The sequence below is a fragment of the Mesocricetus auratus genome, unplaced genomic scaffold, assembly GCF_017639785.1.
Source record: "Mesocricetus auratus isolate SY011 unplaced genomic scaffold, BCM_Maur_2.0 Super-Scaffold_100014, whole genome shotgun sequence".
NCBI lineage: Eukaryota > Metazoa > Chordata > Mammalia > Rodentia > Cricetidae > Mesocricetus > Mesocricetus auratus.
In genome coordinates, this window is record NW_024429197.1 from 16,146,373 (window position 1) to 16,170,508 (window position 24,136).

At 36.8% G+C, this 24,136-nt stretch overlaps 1 protein-coding gene across 5 annotated transcripts in view; it reads left to right on the forward strand.

The window, feature by feature from the left end:
• The window catches only part of Zmym4 (zinc finger MYM-type containing 4), a 119,293-nt gene that overhangs the window by 50,760 nt on the left and 44,397 nt on the right, over positions 1-24,136 (forward strand). For 4 of the 5 annotated variants that reach the window (XM_040756612.1, XM_040756611.1, XM_040756614.1 and 1 more), the window contains 7 exons: positions 3,498-4,019; positions 5,810-5,871; positions 6,213-6,383; positions 15,333-15,417; positions 15,687-15,942; positions 21,616-21,790; positions 21,898-22,110. In XM_040756612.1, the coding sequence (XP_040612546.1) occupies positions 3,506-4,019; positions 5,810-5,871; positions 6,213-6,383; positions 15,333-15,417; positions 15,687-15,942; positions 21,616-21,790; positions 21,898-22,110 (1,476 nt within the window). In that variant the 5' untranslated portion in view covers positions 3,498-3,505. The remainder of the gene's footprint in view (positions 1-3,497; positions 4,020-5,809; positions 5,872-6,212; positions 6,384-15,332; positions 15,418-15,686; positions 15,943-21,615; positions 21,791-21,897; positions 22,111-24,136) is intronic. The other variant, XM_040756615.1, reaches the window with a different exon arrangement.

Consider the following 24,136-nt stretch of genomic DNA (forward strand, 5'->3'; position numbering starts at 1 on the left):
TTTTGTTTTGTTTTGTTTTTTTGAGACAGGGTTTCTCTGTATTGTTTTGGAGGCTGTCCTGGAACTGGCTCTGTAGACCAGGCTGGTCTTGAACTCACAGAGATCTGCCTGCCTCTGTCTCCCGAGTGCTGGGACTAAAGGCGTGTGCCATCAACACCTGGCCTTTTTTTTTTTTTTTTTTTGGTACAGTGAAGTTTTAAATACTTGGAAAAGAGGGCTATGAAAATATTTGCAGTGTTGCTCATCCTGTGCAGTTTTTACAGTTCCTGCCTGTTTCTACTGTATTCTCTGAGAAAGTAGGCATGTTGACACCTTACCTGCTTCTTCTCTAATGTGTATTTCCTTTAAGGTTTTAGCGTCTGTATCAGATGCTATGGCATGCTCCTTTAGTTTTCAGCACTTTGGGAAAGCAGAGACAGGCAGATCCCTGAGTTCAAGACCACCCTGATATACAGTGAGTTCCAGGACAGCCAGCCAGGGCTACACAGAGAAATCCTGTCCCAAGAAAACAAGAACGGGGGGGGATTTATCATGTGTTTACCATTTATTGTGTGATTTCATTTTAAATTCATTTATTTTAAATGATTTATTTTTATTTTGTGTACATTGGTGTTTTGCCTATATGTGTGTCTGTTTGATGGTGTTCAATCCCCTGTAACTGGAGTAACAGTTGGTTCCTGCCATATTGGTGCTGAGAATTGAACTCAGGTCTTCCTGAAGAGCAACTAGTTCTCTTAACTGCTGAGCTATTTATTGTAAAGCAGTCTCTCTTTATGTAGTCCTGGCTGTCCTAGAACTGTATGTATACCAGGCCGGTCTCAAACTCAGAGAGATCTGCCTGTTTCTGTTTATTGAGTGCTGGGATTACACGTGGCTGTAAAGATTTAGTTTTAAAATTTTATGTGTATGGGTGTTTTCATGTATGTAAATGTGAGTGCCTGGTGTCTGCAGAGGCCACATAAGGGTATCATATTCTGGAATTACAGATGGTTGTGAGTCGATATATGTGTTCTGGGAACTGAACCCAAGTCCTCTGCAAGAGCATTAAGTCCTTTGCAAGAACAACGGATATTCTTAAACTCTGAGAAGTCTCTGTAGCCCTATGTGAACTATTTTGGAAAGCATAGAAGGAGGATTTTCCCATTTTTGTTATTTTACACTAATTATCAAGCATTCTAGTGATGTAAAAATATAAAGGGTTTTTTTCTCCTTTCTGGTTTTGATTTCATTATGAGCTCCAATCTTGATTCTTTTCAATTGTCATAATGTTAGTAGGTTTTCTCTCCCCACCATTTTTGTAACTTTGTAAGTAACAGCAGCCATTATCGGAGTTTTTACCATTTGGTCCTTATAATTTGTGGTAGCACTTATATACTACAGTTCTATGAATGGATGCATCTGTCCTTTAAGAGAACAGAGGACTATGGGAGGTTCTCAAGAGATATGTGGAATAGCTTGCATTTTAGAAAAATGCCTTTGTAGAAGGTACCATGAAGAAAAGTTTTATTTGGACTCTGCATAGTTAAGTCTTGGTTATAAAAAGCATATGAAGGATTTTTATCAGATTATAGATCCAGGTTAAAGAGCCACCCATAGAAAGCTTTTTGAACTGATTAAACAAGTATACTATTAATGTCTTTTGTCTTTCCTTTGTTTTTAATAAGTTCAATTTTGCCTATTCTTGCACCAATTAAATGTGATTTAGGCATAGGATTTGTAAGAATATACTTAACTTTGTAGGTAGTTATACAGATTTAGTGCACTGAAAATGTACAGGAAGTGATTTGGACAGTCATAATTAGACACTGAATAGAAGAAATGGATTTTAGAGACATGAAGTAATATAATTGGTAGAAATTATTCATGGGAAAGGAGAATTAAAATAATTTTCTCTCTTGAATAATTGTTAGTTGGTGAATCATTTAATCAGGTGAGGGAAAAATAAGAACTCGTGTTTAAAGTGAGTAAATGAATTTGAACTTAGAGATTCTAAGTTGGAGTTCCTTAGGAGAGGCAAGCCAGTTGGATGTAGGTAACCTTGGGATCTATTTATTTTTATTTTATGTATGTAATTTCTTCTTCTTATTTTTCTTCTTCTTTTTTTTTTTTCTTCCTGAATGTATATCTGTGTATCCAGAAGAGGGTGTTGGATTAATTTGGAACTAGAGTTACAGAAGGTTGTTAGTCACCCTGTGGGTTCTGGGAATCAAACCCTTGTCTTCTGATAGATGTTAACCACTGAGCCAACTCTTTAGTCCCACAAAATCTATCTTGCAAGGAAAAAGTAAGTTGAAGTTTGGGCATATCTCTGTGGGAAAGTGCTTGCCTACAGTGCACAAGACATTGTCTTTCATTCTGAGGTACCATGGTTCTAAAAAAGAAAGAAAAAGGTCAATAGCACTAGTCAAAGTATATGCAAATGAGTAAAATAATTTAGTCTGAGTATATGAAACAGTAAGAATCTTGGAGAACTAATATTGAAGCCATGAACAGATGGAGTATAAAATCTATCAATGTGCAGGAAGAAGTACAGTATCAAAGAGATAAATTTTATCCAGCAGGGATACACAGTCAGTTGAATATAATTCTGGTGTCAGTTAGGTAATTGTATTGGGAAGTTGGGAGACCAATGAACTAATGCTTGGTTGTTCAAGCAGAACAAACTACGTAAAACTTTTTGTTTTTGTTTTTGTTTTACGAGACAGGGTTTCTCTGTATTGTTTTGGAGGCTGTTGGTCCAGCCCGGCCTCGAACTCACAGAGATCCGCCTGCCTCTGCCTCCCGAGTGCTGGGATTAAAGGCGTGCGCCACCACCGCTGGCTAGGTAAAACTTTTTTAAGAAACAGGTTTGTGAAGGAAAAGCGATCTTTGTTTTGTAATAGGACAGACTTCAACATATAGTTATTGAAGGCTAGCAGGATAGCCAAACTTATTTTTGTTTTCGTACTTAGCATAGTAAACCTTAACTTGATTGAATCGGTGTTAGTGCAGAGAAAATGGGATTCTGGGACTAAAGGCTTGGATTATGTTACAGTGAGTGTTTTGGTCTCAACTTTGCAGAACATGTAGTATAAAAATTATAAAATTATCACTTTCATATTCCTTTCTGTGTTTATTAACTTGAGTAGCTTTTTATACATAATTGTCACTAAGCCTCACCAAAAATTAATTTTCAAGGTGAGTATTAGATTGCTTTATAAACAGATCAAGAGTTTTTTGCTCTGTAATTTCAGCACAAAAAGGTCTGATTCTGAAGTTGGTGCTCTTTTCTCTATATCATTTTGTCTTCTTTCTAATCTGAAGTCGCCTTTCACGTTTAGGCTTCTTAAGTGTCAGTTAGGGATAATCTCATCAGAAATGTTAAATGAATACTATTGCAGTACTACCTATATTTTGTTTGACACAGGAGAAATATATTGGGTTAAATGACAGACAGACCTTATAACTGCAGTCATCCTCACATTGTCACTTGTCTAAACAGTTTCTTACTTTTTAAGGTGGTGTCATGGATACAGAAATGTCTGAAGACACAGACCACAACTTAACTCCTACTCTTGCCAGCATGTCTTATGGAATGCCGAATCAAACAGGATCTGAAAATTCATTGCTGGATGAAGATGATTATTTTTTGAACTCTGGGGATCTTGCAGGAATTCCAGTCGTTAGTAGTGACAATGAGGATGAACAAGATTTTAGTTCAAAGGACAATCTTGTTTCTTCAATTCATACTGATGATAGTTTGGAAGTAGAGAGAAGAGCCTCTCATCATGAATCAGATAATGAAAATGAAATACAAATTCAAAATAAATTAAAAAAAGACTTTCCTAAACAGTTTGATCAGGTTTCTGTCTTTAAATCAATACGAAAAGATTTTTGTTTAGTAAGAGAAAACAGCAAAGAGACATTTCCTGGAAAGGAGAAAAATAGAGACCTAACTTATCATGAACGTGAAAAACGGTTGGATAAACCCCATAAAGGTTTGGATTCAAGGTTGAAAAGCAGTTTTTTTGATAAAGCAGGTAATAATTGTTGGCATAGAACCGTAAAGCACAATAACAAAGTACTGATAATGGAGCTTCTATTACTCTTTATGTTAAGTGAAATATGAACAATTTTAAATTACTTCTGAGCTCTCATTTTTATTTTCTCCTCATCTACAAAGTGACTGAATTTCTCCCCATAGCATTTAGTTGTGGTGTAATTGGTTGAAAAATAGCTCTAACCTGTATTTTTTCCCCTTCTTGGGATGCAATATTCTGATGAAAGGCAAGATGCTTATATCAACTATTGAGTTCCTTTGGTTGAACATTAGAATCTGAAGTTGGACTTAGCATCTTTGTACTGTAAGCACCGATTTAAATTTCTATCTCACCCATTAGACTAAATTACGGAGTTGAAACAAATGACCTCCGTTTTTCATTTTAGAACTTCATTGTAGTTCCTTTTGATTCTCTTTGCACAGTGCATTCTGTATTCTAGCTACAGTTCTGTTCTTGAATAGATCACACATTTCTTGTATGCTTTCCCTTCTTGCTGTGTCATTTTTCTCTTACTGTATATATACACCTGTAAAATTACTTCTTATCCAATGAAGTATAATTCATAAATCTTTCCTACTTTATACTCATTCCCAAGAATGGGTTTCTTACCTCTATTTCCATAGAGTTTCGTTTTATGCCTTATTTATGGTATTTGTTGGCTTGTTTTTTTGTTTTTTTGTTTTTTGTTTTTGTTTTCTTGAGAGCCAGATTGTATCTTACTCATCTTTGTATTCTTGGAACTTAGACGTTTACAAGAAGATTGTAATCCTTCCCTAAATGTTAAATTGATGTTTAGGAAAGCACCTACACCCTATCAATCCATGTATTTCTTCAGGCAATCCTAGGAAATGTATTATAGAAAGAACAAATCAGTATTGTGAAAAGGACAACTGTTTAATAGAATATATATTATCTGCAAGGGTATATTATATTTCTAATATATGTGATTTTATATAAATATATATTAGTATCTATTGATAGATACTGAAATTCTAGGAGTGTTTTTTCTGAAGGAGCACGTGTAGTGATAGGAGAGACAAGTTGAGGTAGATAGTAGAGGTGCTAATGATTAGTTGAATAGCCCAAGATTGAATTGTAAGATAAGATAATGATAGAAGACTATGTTGTGGGACAATGCAATATTTAAATAACTGGGGTGTTAAAGTGATTGCTTTTTTCACTTTTGAGACAGAGTCTTAATCTTCAGCTCAAGCTGGCCTGGACTTACTGCAGTTCTCCTGCCTTGTCTCCTAAGTGTTTTAAGTAACAGATGTGTGAGCCACTACACCAAACCTAAATTTGCTTCGCTCCCTGATGTGCTTTGTATTAGACCTTTTGGCATGTTAGACAAGTGTTCTACCATAGCCATATTCCTAACTCACATGAAATTCTTCTGAGAGAGACATAGTAAACAGGGATGTTTTCCTATAGGTGAGTTTTGAACTGAACAGAGTCTGGAAACTTCAGTGTGAACACAGGAAGCAGAGACTTGGGCAATTTAGCAGAGCTGCAGAGGAGAGCAAACATTTTTCAGAGCGTAGTAAATCAAGTCACCACTCTGTTTGAGCAAGGAAAGGTGTGTGGTAAGGATGAATGGTAGGGAGACCAGGTTGTGTGGAACCTAAAATGAAACTTTGAGTTCTTTGGATTCTAGTTCACTCTTTATTGGAATAGAGAGGTAATTTCAAACAATAGCTTTTTAGGTCATTCTTTGTGAGATTAACTGTTATTCATATACATGTGTTTGTTTGTTTGTTTTCTTTCAATAGCTAATCAAGTTGAAGAAACATTACATACTCATTTACCACAAAACCCAGAAACAAACTTTAGGGTAAGTTTTCAGTGTGTATGTAGATTGCTGTTAACTGTGGCAAGTGTCAAAGTTTTTCTTTATGTCATTTTCAAAATTCTGCTTATGTTAGACAGAGCATTGGTATTTTTTAACTATTATTTGCATAAGGATATCTTTGGAGACATTCCTAAAAACTTTGGCTCTTAGGCTCTTTATTTGTGTTTGATATTTAGAACTATGGCACATCAACTTTTAGGCAAAGGGGACACTAATGTGTCTCCATAGAATTCATTTCCAGTGAGCTTTTCTTTGGGTATTAGCCCTGAAGAGGAGTAATTTTTAAATTTGAATATTTATTAATCCTTTATATTGTGTTTTAGGATTCCAGCTACCCATTTGCCAGTAAAGAATCCATTGGTTCGGAACTGGGGAATTCCTTTGCATCAAATATTAGAATTAAAGAAGAACCTTTGGATGATGAGTATGACAAAGCAGTGGCGCCTCAGCAGGGACTACTAGACAGAGTTAAAGATGAACCTGAAAATGCTCAAGTAAACATTTGACCTTCCCCCTCGTTCTTTTTGTTCCACACATCAACTTACTCACTTGAAAGAGGAAGTGCTTGAGTGAAATAGTTTATTGACAGGTTGAAAAGAGTTTGTGATTGAAGCAACTTGAATTGCTTTGCAAGGCTGTAGCAAGAATTACATGAAAATGTTCCTGAAGTGTAATTAAGACTTTTAATCTTCTTTGCCTTTTAATAGCACTGTGGCTTTTGTGGGCATTTTAGTACAGAGTTGGGAGAGTGGTGAGTCTTTGAGATTTCAAGACTGAAACAGCAGATGAGGCTTAAAACCTAGGAGGAGGGTGGCACGTGGGTTTGTGGAGTGATTTAATTCATAGAGCCTTTTACTACTAATGAGGTACAGGTTAGGTATGCATTTAACTGTCTTTCAGGAGGGCTAATGGACATAATTATCTTTGGAAGGGTTAATTGATTGAAGAACCAGTTTATTGGAAAGGAGGCGTTGGTGAGTGATTCATGATTACAAGTTTGAGATATTTGAGTCATAAGGGCAAGGGTCTAGCTGTGCTGTTTCAAGACTGCTCTGGAAGTAAATCATAGGAATCCTGCATCTGAAATCGTAGTCAGTTAAGTTACCCATGCAATTGACGGCATTGCAGTGGTTGGAATGGAAGAAAGAAGCTGCATCTTAGGTTGTAGTTACTGTGAAATGTAGGAAGGGATTTAAGCAATAAGTTCATAATAGTAGCATCTATTTGAAGGAAGTCTGTATTTTGTTCAGATGTCATGAATTCAGAAAGTGTAAAGCAGAGATAACATAGATTAGCTATTTCTATGAAATAATCTAATCTTAGTTTGCTGTATAAGGGAGTTTGTGAATGAGACATGTAATGAAAAAGCATTTTTCATGAAGGCTTTTTTGAGTAAGATTTCTCAGCGTCAGCATCACTGATATTTAGAACAAGACCATTCTGTTATGAGGACCTGTTTTGTGTATTGCATGATCTCTAGCACATTCTTGGTTTCTACCTATACTTGGTGCTACTTGCAGCTTTCTCCTTCTCCAGTATAACAGTCAGAAATACCGTCAGACACTGCCAGATAGTCCTGGGGAGCAAAATCATTTACTATAGAGAATTACTGTTTAAACAGATCAAAAAGAGAAAAGACTAGGCAACTATTGAGTGTAGGACACAGAATAAGGGGTGGGTGGTTTGTCAAAGGAACTGACACCTTTCAGAAATGGTGGGGTTTTTTTTGTGGGGGGAGGTGCCCCTGTGACTACAGGAGCCATGTGGTGCAGACCTTTCAAAAGTAACAATATTATATATCAGAAACAGCATATTATGGCCTTAAAGGAAAAGAGACTTCCCTTTAAAAGCTGGTGAGGAACTTTATTAAAGATAGCTTAAAAGTAGATGTAAACCAGGTGGTGGCGGCACATGCCTTTAATCCCAGCTCTTGGGAGACAGAGGCCACCCTGGTCTACACATAGTGAGTTCCAGGACAACCAGGGTTATACAGAGAAATCTTATCCTGAAAAACCAATAAGTAAACAAACAAGTAAGTGGGGGTAGGAGAAATAGCTGCCTTGACATGGTGAGTGGAGAAACCTAGAGAAATAACCCCAACAAAGGAAAATCTAAATTTTATCTTTTCATGGTATGGCAGGAAGTTTCATACCACATGATTTAGTTTATCATAGCATATGTGACAAGGACCATGGAAGACCCAGGTACCATAAGTTAGGAAGTCTTCGAACAAAACATGGCTTATCAACTCCAGAGAGAGTTCAGTGAGACTTATCCTATTTCTTCAGGCTGTGGGATTTGACCTTTTAAAGAGATAGGCCCACAATCTCACATAGAGGTAGTTGACAACTCAGATAAGAATTCATCAATAGTAAGGAAAAGGTAGATGAATTAGGATGGTGGTAGAGCTACAGAAATTGGATGGCTATGAGTGCAGTTGGCTCAACAAAGAAGAAATCTGAAAATATTTTAGTAGATGATAGGTTAAAAGTAGTCTGTAGAAACAAGAGAAGTGGAAATCTTGGATATTTGAATTAGGTATAAATATACTGCTTTCCTTGTGTTCTTGTGAAAATAATAACCATGTCTTAGTACAGGAAGATCTCTAATCACTGATTCCCCCCCCCTCTCCGTAGGTGTAGGAAATTCCTAAGAAATCATTATGTTGGCAGAGCACTAAAGGCTTCTCTTTCTCTTGTATGTGACCCATTGACCTTTCCTCAGGATAAAGGCTAAATAAGTTGGGATAGAAGGCATCTGGAAAACTATTAGTTTTAGGTTTTTGGTTTCTTGTTTGTTTGTTTGTTTGAGACAGGGTTTCTCTGTGGCTTTGGAGGCTGTCCTGGAACTAGCTCTTGTAGACCAGGCTGGCCTTGGACTCACAGAGATCCGCCTGCCTGTGCCTCCCAAGTGCTGGAACCAAAGGGGTGCACCACCACTGGCTGGCTAGTATTGTTTTTAAAGCAGAGCTTCTAGTGGCTAGAAAGTACAAATAGGATGGGATGGATAGCAGTGCCTGTGTTTTATACACTTACTCAAAGTCATAAAATGTGTTATAAAATGCTGAATATTGAGTTTTATAATGTTTTTGAGAGTAGGCAGTCCTGTGGATAGGTTCTGGCAGAAACAGGATCACAGAGTGGTCTTTGTCTAGTCCCCACAGTAGAACAATCCCAGAACACGAGTGGCAAGAGGTAGGTTTTTCTGAGCAGTTGTTTCTGTTTTCAGTCAAACTTCTGGTAGTTCCAGAAATACTGCAGGGGAGGAGTTCAGAGTATAAATCTAGATGCTGGGTCTTTTCTTTTCACTCTCTCCTTCCCCTTTCTGCCTACATTCTACTCCCTCCTCACTGCCCTATGCTTTTTTCATATCCCTCCCTAATCACTAGAAATCTAGATTTCTTGCTTTTTCAGTACTGTATAAAATGTATTAATTTTATGCGTTTTCCATAGACTAGAAGTAGGAATTACAAAGTATTATTTATTTGGTCTCACAAACAGTACCCATAAAGTACTGACAGAATTCATTGCTGTGGTCACCCTTTTCTTTGATCATCATTTACTAGTGATTTCTCTCTGTGCTTAGCTTTGTAGTTTTGCTTTCAGTGTGCTTTTTACTGTTCAAGTTGTTCTTCATCCAGACCACTAGGATGCTGAAATGTCTGTATATATATCTCAATGCTAACCCATTGCTTTTAGTTATTTGTTAGTCATCTTGCTTCTTTTAGCTGGTATATAATCCTTTAGATTTTCAGTTTCATTTATTCATTCTGATCCCATTGCATTTTACTATAGTATTTTCTGTAGTTTAAAAAAATAGTTTTTTATGCAACATAATTGTTTTATCCTCCTAACAACTGTGTGTGTGTTCTTAGTAGATAATATGTTATCCTGTGTCTATACTAGGAAGCTAAATTTCATAAGTTAATTTAGTTATTCAAAGCCAGATGGTCAGAAAGGAATTAGGTTGATAATATAGGTCTTATTTTTGTTAGATTATCTTTTTGTAACTAATGGTTTGATTAAAAAAAGGAGGGGGGGCGGGTAAGATCCTAGGTAGGGTTTTCAAAGAGAAACCAAAGACCTGATTCTTCCATCTTTTCCATAGGATATGAATCTAAGATGCTACTAATGTTGATATCTTCGTTATTTTCTTTTCTGCTCACAGTAATGAGAGAACTAATTTGTAGTCTTTCGTTGAACTAAATGAAGATGGGAAAGCAATTGCCTAATTATCGCAGTAATTCATAGTAATAGTTCATAGATTCTTTGAAAGTATACTGCAGTTGTGCAAATGTTGGAGCTTTGCTTGAGTTATATCATTTATTTGGCCAGTGAAGATGTTGGTTTTCAACGTCATTTGTCTTGTGGTATTGATGAGGACTTCCTTTGTGTTCAGTAAGGAAAAGATAAAGCAGTTTTTATTGTGACCTCTGGTTTTTTTTTTTTTTTTTGTTTGTTTGTTTTTACGAGACAGGGTTTCTCTGTATTGTTTTGGAGGTTGTCCGTCCAGCCCAGCCTCGAACTCACAGAGATCCGCCTCTCTCTGCCTCCCGAGTGCTGGGATTAAAGGCGTGCACTACCACTGCCCGGCCATAATACACCCGGCTATGACCTCTGGTTTTTTTGTTTTTTGTTTTTTTTTTGAGACAGGGTTTCTCTGTAGCTTTGGAGGCTGTCCTGGAACTCACTTTGTAGACCAGGCTGGCCTCGAACTCACAGAGATCTGCCTGCCTCTGCCTCCCCAGTGCTGGGATTAAAGGCGTGTGCCACCAACGCCCGGCGACCTCTGGTTTTTTAGTTTCATTTTGTTTTGTTTTTGAAAGCTTTGGGGTCATCAGGTATTTATTTCTCATAGAGCATGTTTAGTTGTAGGGAATACAGACAGACCAAGCATTCTGCCTTGAAGGTATTGTAGGCATTTTATGCAGAATATAGACAGTCCTGTCTTTCTCCTCTGTTTCTCCTGCTCCTTCCACCATGAGTAATACATGTCAGTTGCCACCACAGAATAAGAAAAGTAGACTGGAGACCATAGATATGAAACAGTGGGTACTAATTATTTCTGTAATAAAATTTTTTTATTAGAAATCTATGCATCGGTATGTCAAGATAAGTCAGTATTTAAAGAAAATTAATATCTGCCAGTTGTGGTAGTGCATGCTTTTAATCCTAATACTTGGAGATAAGCAGATCTCTGAGTTCAAGGGCAGCCCTGGTTTACATAATAAATTCTAGTTCATCCAGGGGTATACAGTGAGATCCTGTCTTAGAAAGAAAAGTGGCCTAGGCTGGACCGACAGCCTCCAAAACAATACAGAGAAACCCTGTCTCGTAGAAAGAAAAGTGGCAGTGGCAAACACTTTTAATCTTAGCACTTGGGAGGCATAGGCAGGAGGATCTCTGTGAGTTACTGGCCAGCCTCGTATGCAGAGCAAGTTCCAGGACAGCCAAGGCTACACAGAGAAACCCTGTCATCCCCGCCCCGCTCCCCCGCCCCCCCAGGTATATTTCACTAACATTGTTACTTTGAGCAGCAGTATCTTTCTTGTATGCCAAATGATATATCACATAATTCATGATACATTTCTTATATATATATTCTGTTCACTGTTGCAAGGAAATAACTGCTAGATCAAGCTGAATTTGTAAACAAAATTATGGGAACCTTGTATAATTACTAGCATAATACAGAGGGTTTTTTTTTTTTTTTTTTTTTGGTTTTACGAGACAGGGTTTCTCTGTATTGTTTTGGAGGCTGTTGGTCCAGCCCGGCCTCGAACTCACAGAGACCCACGTCTCTCTGCCTTCCGAGTGCTGGGATTAAAGGCGTGCACTACCACCGCCCGGCCATAATACAGATTATTAATCTTAGCATTTTTACTTAACTATTGGAATTTTGGCTCAAAACATGCTATTGTATTATAAATGAAATTAGAAGAGAACATACTTGAAATGGGAACTAAAGTAATCACGTTATCAGAGAATTAATAGAACTTGTAATAGTTTCATGGAGTTGAAGGTAAAATAATAATAATATTATTAAAAAGATAGTAATAGTTATATGGATCAGTTTTCCAGTTGAGATCCACTGTTGTTACTGACAAGTAAAAATAAAAGTAGTTGTAAGATAAAACATGATTTAAATGAATGGTGAGATCAGTTTTTAAAAAAGATGAAAGAAGTGTTAATGTTGTCAATTATTCCTAAGGAAGACACATAGTAGTGATTAGGTTCTGATGTTTTGAGTAGTAAGTGTACACATACACACATTGTAAATGCATACTTTTAAACCTTTTGGAGACGTTGAGTGGAAAACCATGTAAACAGTTAAACATCACATATTCCACCAGAATAGTATGATATAGGCTGATAATGATAACAGCATAGCTCATGGTAGACATTTTTTCAAGATTTGGTCTATTGATCCTATTACGAAGAAAAAAAATGTTCTAGTTCATCAAAGAAAAATTGACCAGTCCCAAATGGACCTAAGCCAGCACTGCCAAATTGTCAAATCAAATTCACCATATTAAGTCTGTTGTTCAGCTACTGCTCTTAAGAAATAAAGTTTTATCAGAACTTTGCCATGTTCATTTATTTGCATGTTGTCTGTGGGTGCTTTTGCTCTACCAGGGCAGAGTTGGGCAGTTTAACAGATCAGACTACCTGGCTTGCAAAGTCAAAAATATGCACTATCTGGCCCTTTGCAGATAAAGTTTGCTGAACCCTGGATTAAAGGATAGTATTATAAACAGTGAAATCACTTCCTTATTATTTTGTTATGGAAGTAAAACTTTGTAAGTGATAGAAGAAATCACAAAGGGTGAAGATTGTCAAAATTTTGGCATAATTGGAAACTTTAGTACATAAAAAAATTTAACTCAAAAGAAATGTTGATAAGAAATACTGCTGAGAATAATATTGTAATGTCATAATGCGCTTGTAAGTGAACATTAAAAATAGGTGCAAATGCCGGGCGGTGGTGGCACACACCTTTAATCCCAGCACTCGGGAGGCAGAGGCAGGCGGATCTCTGTGAGTTCGAGGCTGGGCTGGACTGATAGCCTCCAAAACAATACAGAGAAACCCTGTCTCTTAAAAACAAAACAAAACAAAACAAAAAATAGGTGCAAATTAAAACAAGTAGGAAAAACCTTTTAATTGGTTTTTATTTTCTCCCCTATAAATTATTGGAGTAAGAATAGCTTTGTCTGAAAGCCAGGCATAGTGGTGTATACATTTAATTCCAGCATTAGGGAGGCAGAGGCAGGTGGATCTGTGAGTTTGAGGATATCCTGGTCCACATAGGGAAACCTTGTCTTGGGAGAAAAACAGAAAAAACCCAGCCCCCAAATCAGTTTTGTTTGAACAAAAACAATCTCATAATGTCTCAAAACCTTTAAAATGTATCTTGTAATGTAGTAATTCTACTTGATTAGAGTTATTCATCAGTGGGGTGTGGTGGCTCACACCTTTAATCCCAGCACTCAGGAGGCAGAGGTATTTGGATCTCTGTGAGTTTGAGGCCAGTCTGGACTATAAAGCAATTTTTGGGACAGCCAGGGCTGTTGTTACATAGAGAAACTCTGTTTGTGTGTGGGGGGTAGCAACAACAAAAAATGATATTCATCATTGCATAATCACTGATTGTGCTGAATATATGTAAACATTAAGTAGACCAACATTGTTACCATTAGATGTCAGTGCTATGCATCTCCTTATTAAAGTCTGAGGCAAAAGGTTAGAGTAAAGGAATAATACTGATCCTGCCTTTTAAGAAGTTGTACTATATTAGCTATGGGTTTTTTTTTTTAAAGAAAATTTTCATTTTTTTAAAGAAATATTCTGAATTAGTCATTTGTGGTAGTGCTCACCTGTAATCCCAGTACTTAGGAGGCAGAGGCGGAAGGTTCCAGCTTCATCTGGTCTATTTAACAAGTTCCAGGCCATTCAGGGCTGTATAGTGAAACCCTGCCTCAAAAAACAAAACAGACACCAAAAGAAAAATGTTGTGTTAAAACACTATCATAATTTGGGTACTCTTTGTTTTCTGCCCAAGTCAGGTGTACATATTTCATGTCAGTTTCAGCTGTTTAATCTGATATGTCATTATGTGTATATAATAAATCCCAATACTGCTTAAGTTTGTATAGTGTATTGTTAAACCCACCACCAAAAGGGAAGTATGTCTGTGATACCTAGAATTCTAAGAATGGGTCTCTATATTATTTTGCAAGCTTTGTTGTGATAAATATCTTAAAAATATAAAATAACTGTTAACTTGATGCTGTTACAGATGAGCAGAATAATTGTATAGGCAAAGAAAAGCTCTGTAAATTTTATATTGGAATTCTGGTGTGGTGGCTATGTATGACTTAAAATGTTTACTTGTATTAAAAACTCATTTAAGGCTGGAAAGTTTGGCTCTTAGGTTAAGAGCCAAAGGGTTTATTTCCCAGCATCTACATAGTAAAGCTAACAACCGTATGTAACTCTAGTCCCAGGAAATCCGCACACTCTTCTAAGCTCCTTGGGCACCAGGTATTCATGTAGTGCACGTACATGTATTTAGGCAAAAACTCATATATATAAAATAAGTCTAATTTTTTTCTTTTAAGTCATTTAAATAATGCAGTGTTTTAAGTGTTCTTTTAGAATTCGCAGACAATCTAGACTGATGGTTCTTGCACTTAAGTCTTATAAATAATGGTATTTAGCCACTAGAAGTTATTTTGGAGCACTATGCAAGAATATATAATAATTCAAATAAGCAGAACATAAAATCATTAGAAAAATTATTTAGAATAAATTATAACTCTAAAGAAACAAAACTTAACCTGGTGTTGGTGGTGCAAGCCTTTAATCCCAGCACTTGGGAGGCAGAGGCAGAGGCAGGCAGATCTCTGTGAGTTTGAGGCCAGCCTGGGCTACAGAGCGAGTGCCAGGATAGGCTCCAAAGTTACACAGAGAAACCCTGTCTTGAAAAACCAAAAAAGAAACAAACTTTTTCTTTCACTAGAGAAGGGAAAGACTGGAAAGAAATTTACCACAGAGTCACAGCAGCCCTTTTGAAGTAATGGAAATGAGAGCACAAAGTTTTTTCTTTATTTCTAAATAAATGTTCTATTGTGATTATGTATTACTTTTATAATAAGCAGGAATTTACAATATTGTAATATTAAGAATTTCAGAAATAATTTAGAAATTAGTAGTGCATCAGGTTATGTGGGTAGCTAACATTCTTTTTTTCCTCCTTACTCGGGGTATACAAGCAAATTTGGCCTTGGTAATTGTACTTTGTTTACTGTTTTGTATTTCATTATTTCCTATTAATATTAATGTAAACATTTTCCACTTCTATACAGCAATAGTAAAATGTCTTGATTTCTTGAGAAATGTATTCTTTTCTCTGTATTTATTCATCGTTTTTCTTTTTTAAAGGAGTATAACCATGGCCAACAGCAAAAAACTCAAGATGGGGAACTGAAAATTAGTGCTGTTTTTTCAGTCAGTGGCAGTCCTCTTGGTAAGAATCAGCTCTAAATAAATGAATTGTATTTACTCTGGCCAACATGAATGAGCGGTCATTTTTGCTTATGTTAATAAACTAGGCTGTTCTCTCTGTTCATTTAGAATCCTTTATATTGTATATTCCATAGTTAATACCAGGTTCCAAACTAGCTCTAGAAAAGTACCAATGCATGAAATGCAAAATAAAAAGTAAATTTTCCTTTCAATGTTCTCTTCTTTTTTTTTAAAAATATTTTCATTTTTATTTATTTTTTTATTTTAAAGCTCCACAGTTGACTACTGGCTTTCAGCCTTCTCTGGCGTCACCTGGCATGAATAAAATGCTTCCTTCAGTTCCAGCCACAGCTGTTCGAGTTTCCTGTTCTGGTTGTAAAAAAATCCTCCAGAAGGGGCAGACTGCTTATCAGAGAAAAGGGTCTACCCAGCTTTTCTGCTCCACACTGTGCCTCACTGGATACACAGTCCCACCTGCCCGCCTGCCACCTCTTCTTACCAAGAAGACTTGTTCAAGTTGCTCAAAGTATAGCAGAGTTCTAAATTACCTTTTCTGTTTCATTATTTCTCTTCGTGTTTGTTTCTTAACTTATGTGTTATATTTGGGTTTCTACTTTGCTGTGGGTTCCTTTTGTAAAGAAATACCACATAGTTTAGTCCCACCATGTTGTTGCTGCTTTCAGTATTCTGTGTGGGAAGTGCTCAGCTCTCTTCCAACTTAACAAGTGATTTTGAAATTAACCCATTCCTTTTCAGTAGTTAAGTAAGGTTCCTTACATTTTACTATTCTAGCACCATAGCGTTTTATTTTGTAGTTGTTGACAATAAGATCATAGGTGCAACAAATTTTAAAGTTATGTTTCCTATCATAGTTGAAATATATTTAAATTTGGTCTAACCTTAAATGACATACTCACACATACTCTCCAATATCTGAACCAATTGAAGTTCTATTGTAAAGTTAAACAACAAAAAGGCTTATTAACTTTGACTTAATTAAAATCCATCTCGATATTTTTGAGGATTACTAAGATTGCCCTTACAGATTTTATAAGGTGACAACAGGTGTTTACTAGAGCAACTCAGGAAAAAAGAAACTGGATGTGATGACACCTTCATTAGAGGCTACATAGAGAGGGTGTGTCTCAGAAAACCAGAAAAAGAAAATAGGAGTGAGGAATGATCCCTTTCTGGTGTTTTGAAACCTCTTGGTCTCTCAATTTAAACTGCAGCTTATTCCTTTCAATGTTTTACACCTGCCTACTCCTTTTGTCTTCTGAGTTAGACCACAGACTTAACAGAAGTTTATGTAGGTGAAAATCTCTTTTAAATTTTTATTCTTTTAAAGATTTATTATTTAGTAGTGGCGCATGCCTTTAATCCCAGCATTAGGGAGGCGGAGGCAGAGGCAGGTTCCAGGACAGCCTCCAAAGCTACAGAGAAACCCTGTCTAGAATCCCCCCCCCCAAAAAAAGATTTATACAGTGTTCTGTTTATATGAATGCCTGCAGGCCAGACCTCATTACAGATGCTTGTGAGCCACCATGTGGTTGCCAGGAAATGAACTGAGAACCTCTGGGAGAGCAGTTAGTGCTCCCAAAGTCTGAACCATTTCTCTAGCCCCTCTTTTAAGTTTTTGAAAATTACTGTTTTATTTTATTTTCATTTGCATGTGTATCTGTGTATCACATGTGTGCTTGGTGCCCTCAGAAGTCAGAAGAGAATGTGTAACCGGAGACACAGATGATTGTGAGCTGCCGTGGGGATGCTGGAAATTGAACCCAGGTCCTCTGGAAGAGCAACCAAGTGCTCTTAACTGCAGTGCTATTTCCCCAGCCTCTGTGCACATCTATTTTTTGTTCACATTTCAGGGATAACTGAGTTGTTAAATTTGATTGTATTTTTTAGTAGCTTTGCAATTTTAGTTAATTATTTCCTGTATCTCAGTGTAGATTGGACTGTAGTTCCTTTTGAAGTTCTAATTTTTTTTTTGTAATCTTGCCATTCCTTAAAATAACAAACACCACAACTTTTTTTTTTTTTTTTTTTTTTTTTTTTTTTTTTTTTTGTTTTTTTTGCGAGACAGGGTTTCTCTGTATTGTTTTGGAGGCTGTTGGTTCAGCCTGGCCTCGAACTCACAGAGATCCGCCTGCCTCTGCCTCCTGAGTGCTGGGATTAAAGGCGTGCATCACCCGCCCGGCCTGGATTTTTTTTTTAAAGGCTATCTAGTTTGAGAATCATGAACAGAAAACCCAGCATTCAAAACTTTTTGAGTAATAAAACATACTCAGAAATTTTATGGTTTTGAACATTCCAAGATTTTCAGATTAGGGATGCTTAATCAATAATATCTGTGCATATATTCCAAAATCTGAAAAATATGTGAAAGTTGAAACATTTGTTGTACTATTCATTTAAGAAAAGGATGCATTCAGTTTGGATCAGTTCTTCAATGTTATTATAGTTTTTTCTGATGAATGTCTCTAATATAAGTTCTGAGTTCAAAAGCTAGGGGCGATACTACACTCCTTTTATCCCAGCACTTGGGAAGCAGAGGCAGGTGATCTCTGGGTTAGAGGCCAGCCTGATCTACAGAAAGAGTTCCAGGACACATAGGACTACACAATGAAACTGTCTTGAAAACAAACAAACAAAAAAACCCCAGACCCCCCCAATTCTGAGTTCATATAAAGTATTCTTACCACAAGATGACAACTGAGGTAATATATATTAAGTAACTTTAGCCATTTGACCATAAAGATACACTTTAAAGAATTGTATTATATGTAGTATGTACACTTTATTACCTGACAGTGTTAAATAGAAATAACATACAGGTGTGTACTATGTTGGACTTTCTACTATATAGTCTATCTAGTAGATAACTAATATTATTGAATGAATTATTTACTGACCTTAAGTTTAGAGAAAAGCTATTATAATTATAGCTACATCTTATTAAACTAATTATTGAATTAACTTTCATATACTTTTTTTTTTAACTTTATTGGTATTTTGCCTCCATGTATGTCTGTGCAACAGTGTCAGATCCCCAGTAGGTGGGATTACAGACAGTTGTGAGCTGCCCTGTGGTTGCTGGGAATTGAACCCTAGGGATTCTCCTGTCTCCCAGGCTTCTTCCTTTCTGGACTATTCTAGTTATCACACTTGGCTTTCTATTTGGATTCTGGGCATTGAACTTAGGTTCTTAGGCTTTCAGGGTGAGCCTTTTTCCTGACTGAATTGTCTTCCCAGCCACACTGTTTGGATATGTATTTCTTTACATTCTTTTTCATGCATGTTAATTTTATCTGTATTCGCCATATTTCTGTCCTTTGGTGGTTGTTACTGATCTATCTGAAGACAGATTTTTTTTCCCCTTACATGTCAGAAATAATTGTTTGAGGGGCTGGAATGGTCACTTACCAGTAGTGAACACTTGCTACTCTTGTAGAGGACCCTGCTGTAGTTTTCAGGACCTACATAACTATTTGTAATTCCATTTCCAGGGGAGCCAATGCTGCCTTCTGGCCTCCTCAGGCACCAGACACACATGATGCATATACATACGCAGAGGCAAATGTTTCTATACATAAAATAAAAATAAATCTTTAAAAGAATATGTAAAATAGCAGTTGAACTATGATATTTGTGTTTTTTGCCTTATATATCAAGATTTCCAGTTTTTAATTGTTATCATTCTTTTCACCTCCTCAATCATTCATTTTTATTTTTATCCTTTACATTTCCATTTCAATAATTCTGTTATTTTTCCATGGATAGAAAAACTTTATTTCCTGTTTTCCACTTGACCTTCCTTGCTCTTTCTGTCTATTAATGAACATAGGCATTAGAACAGTAATGTTCCCTAATTTGCAAGGATTTCTGAGCCTTAGGTGTACAAATTGTGTTGTAGATGTATTAGTTGATACTGGACACCACTCAGTCTCGTGCTCTCTATATTTTCATCAGTTTTGGTTTTCTCTAATGGCCTTTGTCCATTGCAAAGAGAGGTTTCTTTGATAAGGAATAAAAACTACACTTACCTGTGGGTATATGATAAATATTTAGAATGTAGCTAGGAATTATGCTAGTTTAGTAAAGTGGCAAGTGTAGGTTCTCACCTGAGATCCATGACTTCACTAGGTCATGGTAGTTGGCTAGGTTTCCAGTACCAGACACGGTTTTATTCTTGTTGAGCAGGTCTGAAGTCCAATTAGAGAGCTGCTGGCTACCACAGTGTGTGCCGCTATTGTACCCTTAGGCTTTATCTTTTAACATATAGTTTTCTTTAATAAGAGGAACCTAAAATTTTCTAAAATTTATTTCAAATCATATATAAATTAAGTACTTTGGAATATAGTTTTTCATTGTTATATCACATTTTTGTTACAATATTAATAGGATTGTTTCTGCATTTTCTGGAGCTTCCTGAATATATGCCAACAGAAATGTGATAATTTCTCCTTATTCTGCCATAAGATATAATTTAATTGGTTTGTAAATTTGTTGAGATCATTGAGAAACGCTTCTTCCATATCTTGATATATGTTGTAGTGGTAAAAAAACTTATCCTTAGGGATTCATTCTTCATTATCTTCATTTTTAGATGTGGACATCTAGATTTTATGTAACCATGGTTAACTATGTGTCACATAGGGCTAGGTAAATAGCTTATTTGTAAAACTGATTGCTCCCCAAGGACCTAAGTTCAGATCTCCAGCACTGAGAAGGCAGAAACTAGTAGATTTCTTTAGCTCAGTGGGCAGCCAGCCTAGCTGAATATGTATGTGAGTTCCAGGTTTAGTGATCGATTCTGTCTTGGAGGTTGGCAAGATGGCTCAGTGAGTGAAGGTACTAGCTCTAGAGACTTAGGACCTGAATTAATTCCCTGGACCACATAAATTGTCCTCTGACTTCAACATTTTAAACTACAAAAAATTAAGTGGAAAAAAAGGCAGAAGGAACAATACATACACAAATCCCACACATGATGGTTTGAAAGAATTTCCTGGGGGCTGGAGGGATGGCTCAGAGGTTAAGAGCACTGACTGCTCTTCCAGAGGTCCTGAGTTCAATTCCCAGCACCCACATGGTGGCTCACAGCCATCTATAATGAGATCTGGTGTCCTCTTCTGGCTTGCAGACAGACATGGAGGCAGGATTATTCATAATAAATAAATAAATCTTAAAAGAATTTCATATGTAATTATTTGTATTAAATACTTTGAAAATACAGATGATTTTAAAGAAGAAAATTAGCCTCTTCAGTCTCATCTACAATGAATGACCCCTTCTGTATCTACTCAGTCTGGGTCTCAGAGCCAGAGCTTGTCTGGCATTCAACTCATTGGGTGACTGTGTGATCTTCCTGCCTCAGCCTTCTGAGTTAGCATTCAGGAGTTAACTGGCAAGAAGCATTATGCATGGCTCCATTTGATGTATTTATTAATTTAAAAATTATTAATGTTACAGCAACTGAATGTAGTATGTGGTAAGTTAGTTACCTATTTTAGAAAGCGCTCAAAGATCTTTAAATTTATTGAAGAGAACTCAAGCTTCACAGTTTAAATTCTAAGACTCAGGAATTGGCCCAGCGAATGTTGTCAGGATCCTCAGCATTCAAAGAAAAGCAAGGTTTTCTAACCCTAGTGCTGCAGGAAGGAGTGGAGTGAATGTGGAGAGAGGCTGACCAGTCAATGAGTTCCAAGTTGAGAAAGTAAGAGGACATGGACTGAAGAAGACACCATATATTGACCTAAGGGTCTGCTCCCCCATGTGCACATGTATCTGCCTGCACTCATGCATGCAAACTGAACATACATACCACAAATTTACAAATATAAACATACAGATGTAAATTTCAGTGCACCTGGGGACTAGATAGGTAACTTAGTGATTAAGAGCATTGACTATTTCAGAGACCCAGCTTTGATTACCAGCACCCACATGGTGACTTACAACCATCTGTAACTGTAGTTCCAGGGATTTAACTCCCTTTTCTGGTTCCTGAACAAAGCAAAAACTCAAGTGGTGCACAGGCATACATGTAGGCAAAACCACATACATACAAAATTAAAAATTGTTTAATAAAAAAGTTGCAATGTCCTTTTCCTGGTTTTATTTGGTTGTTTTAACAAACACAAGGGAGTAAATGTAGTATCCTGTGACTTAAATTTTATCTTTGTTATCATTTTAGAGACATTTTAAATCCAAAGGATGTGATCAGTGCGCAGTTTGAAAATAGCACCACCAGTAAGGATTTTTGCAGTCAGTCATGCTTGTCAACATATGAACTGAAAAAAAAACCCATTGTTACCATAAATACAAATAGCATTTCAACCAAATGCAGCATGTGTCAGAAGAACGCTGTTGTAAGTTACCTTTGTACTCTTCTTGGGGGAATAAGTGTATTGCTATGCCTAAAGAACAATGTTTTATTCTTTGTGTTTGTTGTTTTGGTGTTACTTTATAATTTTAGATCCGACATGAAGTTAATTACCAGAACGTGGTCCATAAACTTTGCAGTGATGCCTGCTTCTCTAAGTTTCGCTCTGCTAACAACCTCACTATGAACTGTTGTGAGAACTGTGGTGGTTACTGTTACAGTGGCTCTGGACAGTGCCATGTGCTTCAGATTGAGGGGCAGTCTAAGAAGTTTTGTAGTTCAATGTGTGTCACCTCATACAAGCAGGTATTTGATCATATTGAATTTTAACATCTTTTTTCATTTCAGGGGAGTTGAAACCTTGGGTAGAAATTATTATTGAAACAGTTGTATTTGGTTAAATTTTTACATGTAAATGGTATTTGCCAATGAATATATTTTAAATATTCTGAAATAGAGTGCTTTACTCCAATTTCTGTAAATGCATTAAGAAATGCATCTTTCGCCAGGCGTTGGTGGCGCACACCTTTAATCCCAGCACTCGGGAGGCAGAGGCAGGCGGATCTCTGTGAGTTCGAGACCAGCCTGGTCTACAGAGCGAGTTCCAGGACAGCCTCCAAAGCCACAGAGAAACCCTGTCTCGAAAAACCAAAAAAAAAAAAAAAAAAAAAAAAAAAAAGAAAAGAAATGCATCTTTCAGCTGCTTGGTAATGGTTCATGCCATTAGTTCCAGCACTCAGAGGGCAGAGGCAGGCAGACATCTGTGAGTTTGAGGCCAGCCTGGTCTACAGGATGAGTTCCAGGACAGCCCTTCACCCAGAGAAACACTGTCTGAACAATCGAAAGAAATGAATAGGGTATGGCTTTTTGTTGAGACAGAGTCTCACTTATGCAGCCATGTGTCTCTTTGGAATTTGTTATATGGCCCAGTCCATATTACTTGTAGTCCGTTTACCTCAGCCTGCCAAATGCAGGAGTCATCTGCATTTACTATGCCTGACTAGGGCGTGGCTTTTATTTCAGATGTGATTTGTGTTTTTGAATAGTAATTTTAAATAACTCAAATGTAAAGCAGAAATATAACTCCTAAGGATAACCAGTCTTAACCTTCTAGTGTATAGCCTTCTGACCTATAAATATATTTTTGATTCATATATAAATATATATATAAATACTTGTTCTTTAACAAAAAGGTCTAGATTGCACATGATTGTGTGTGTGTGTGTGATCTCAATATATATTTTCTTGCAAATGGGGAACTATGTAGTTATAGTTGTAAGCCAGAAAATAACAATCTCAGTAAAGTGAAGAGGTTTTTTAAAAGTTGACTTTTTTTTTTTTGGCGGGGTGGTTGTGGTACACACCTTTAATCCCAGCACTCTAGAGGCAGAGGCAGGTGGATCTCTGTGAGTTCAAGGCCAGCCTGGTCTACAGAGCGAGTTCCAGGACAGGTTCTGAGTGCTGAAAGAATTTTTTTAATGAAATAAAACGAATGAGGGTTATTTATTTGTGAGCTAGCAATTTGCAGAGAATAAACTGGATCAGTTCTATGATAATGATCTTTTGTGCTGTTTTTGTTTTTGTTTCATATTTTACCAGTAAATTTTGGTGAAATATTAGTTTCATAATTGGTAACCCTAAAGCTGTGGTTCTCAATTCGTGGCTCATGACCCATGGGGGTGAGGGGCTTCTGACTCACAGGTCGCCTAAGACCATTGGAAAACACAAATATTTGTGTTATGATTCATAAAGGTAGTAAAATTACAGCTAAGAAATAGCAATGAAAATTTTATGGTTGGGAGTCACTGACATTAGGAACTGTATTAAAGGGTCATGGCATTAGGAAGGTTAAGGTCCACTGTTGTAAAGGGATGGAAAATAATTTATATATTTAGTATTTTCTGTTGGCTTCCATGTTTTTGTCTTGTTTGCTTGTTTGTTTTTCGAGATAGGGTTTCTCTGTAGCTTTGGAGTCTGTCCTGAAACTCTGTAGACCACATTGGCCTCGAATTTACAAAGATCCACTTGCCTCTGCCTTTTGAGTGCTGGGGTTAAAGGTATACACTGCCACCACCCAACCTGTGGCTTCGTTTGTATGTTGTCCACCAAAATTAGTGAATAGTGTAGTTAGGTTTTTGGGGGAAGTGTAATTTTTTTTAAAAAGGTTTATTTATTATATATGCAGTGTTCCACCTGCATGTATGCTTGCACACCAGAAGAGAGCATCAGATCTCATTACAGATGTTTGTGAGCCACCACGTGGTTGCTGGGAATTGAACTCAGAACCTCTGGAAGAACAGCCAGTGCTCTTAACCTTTGAGCCATCTCTCCA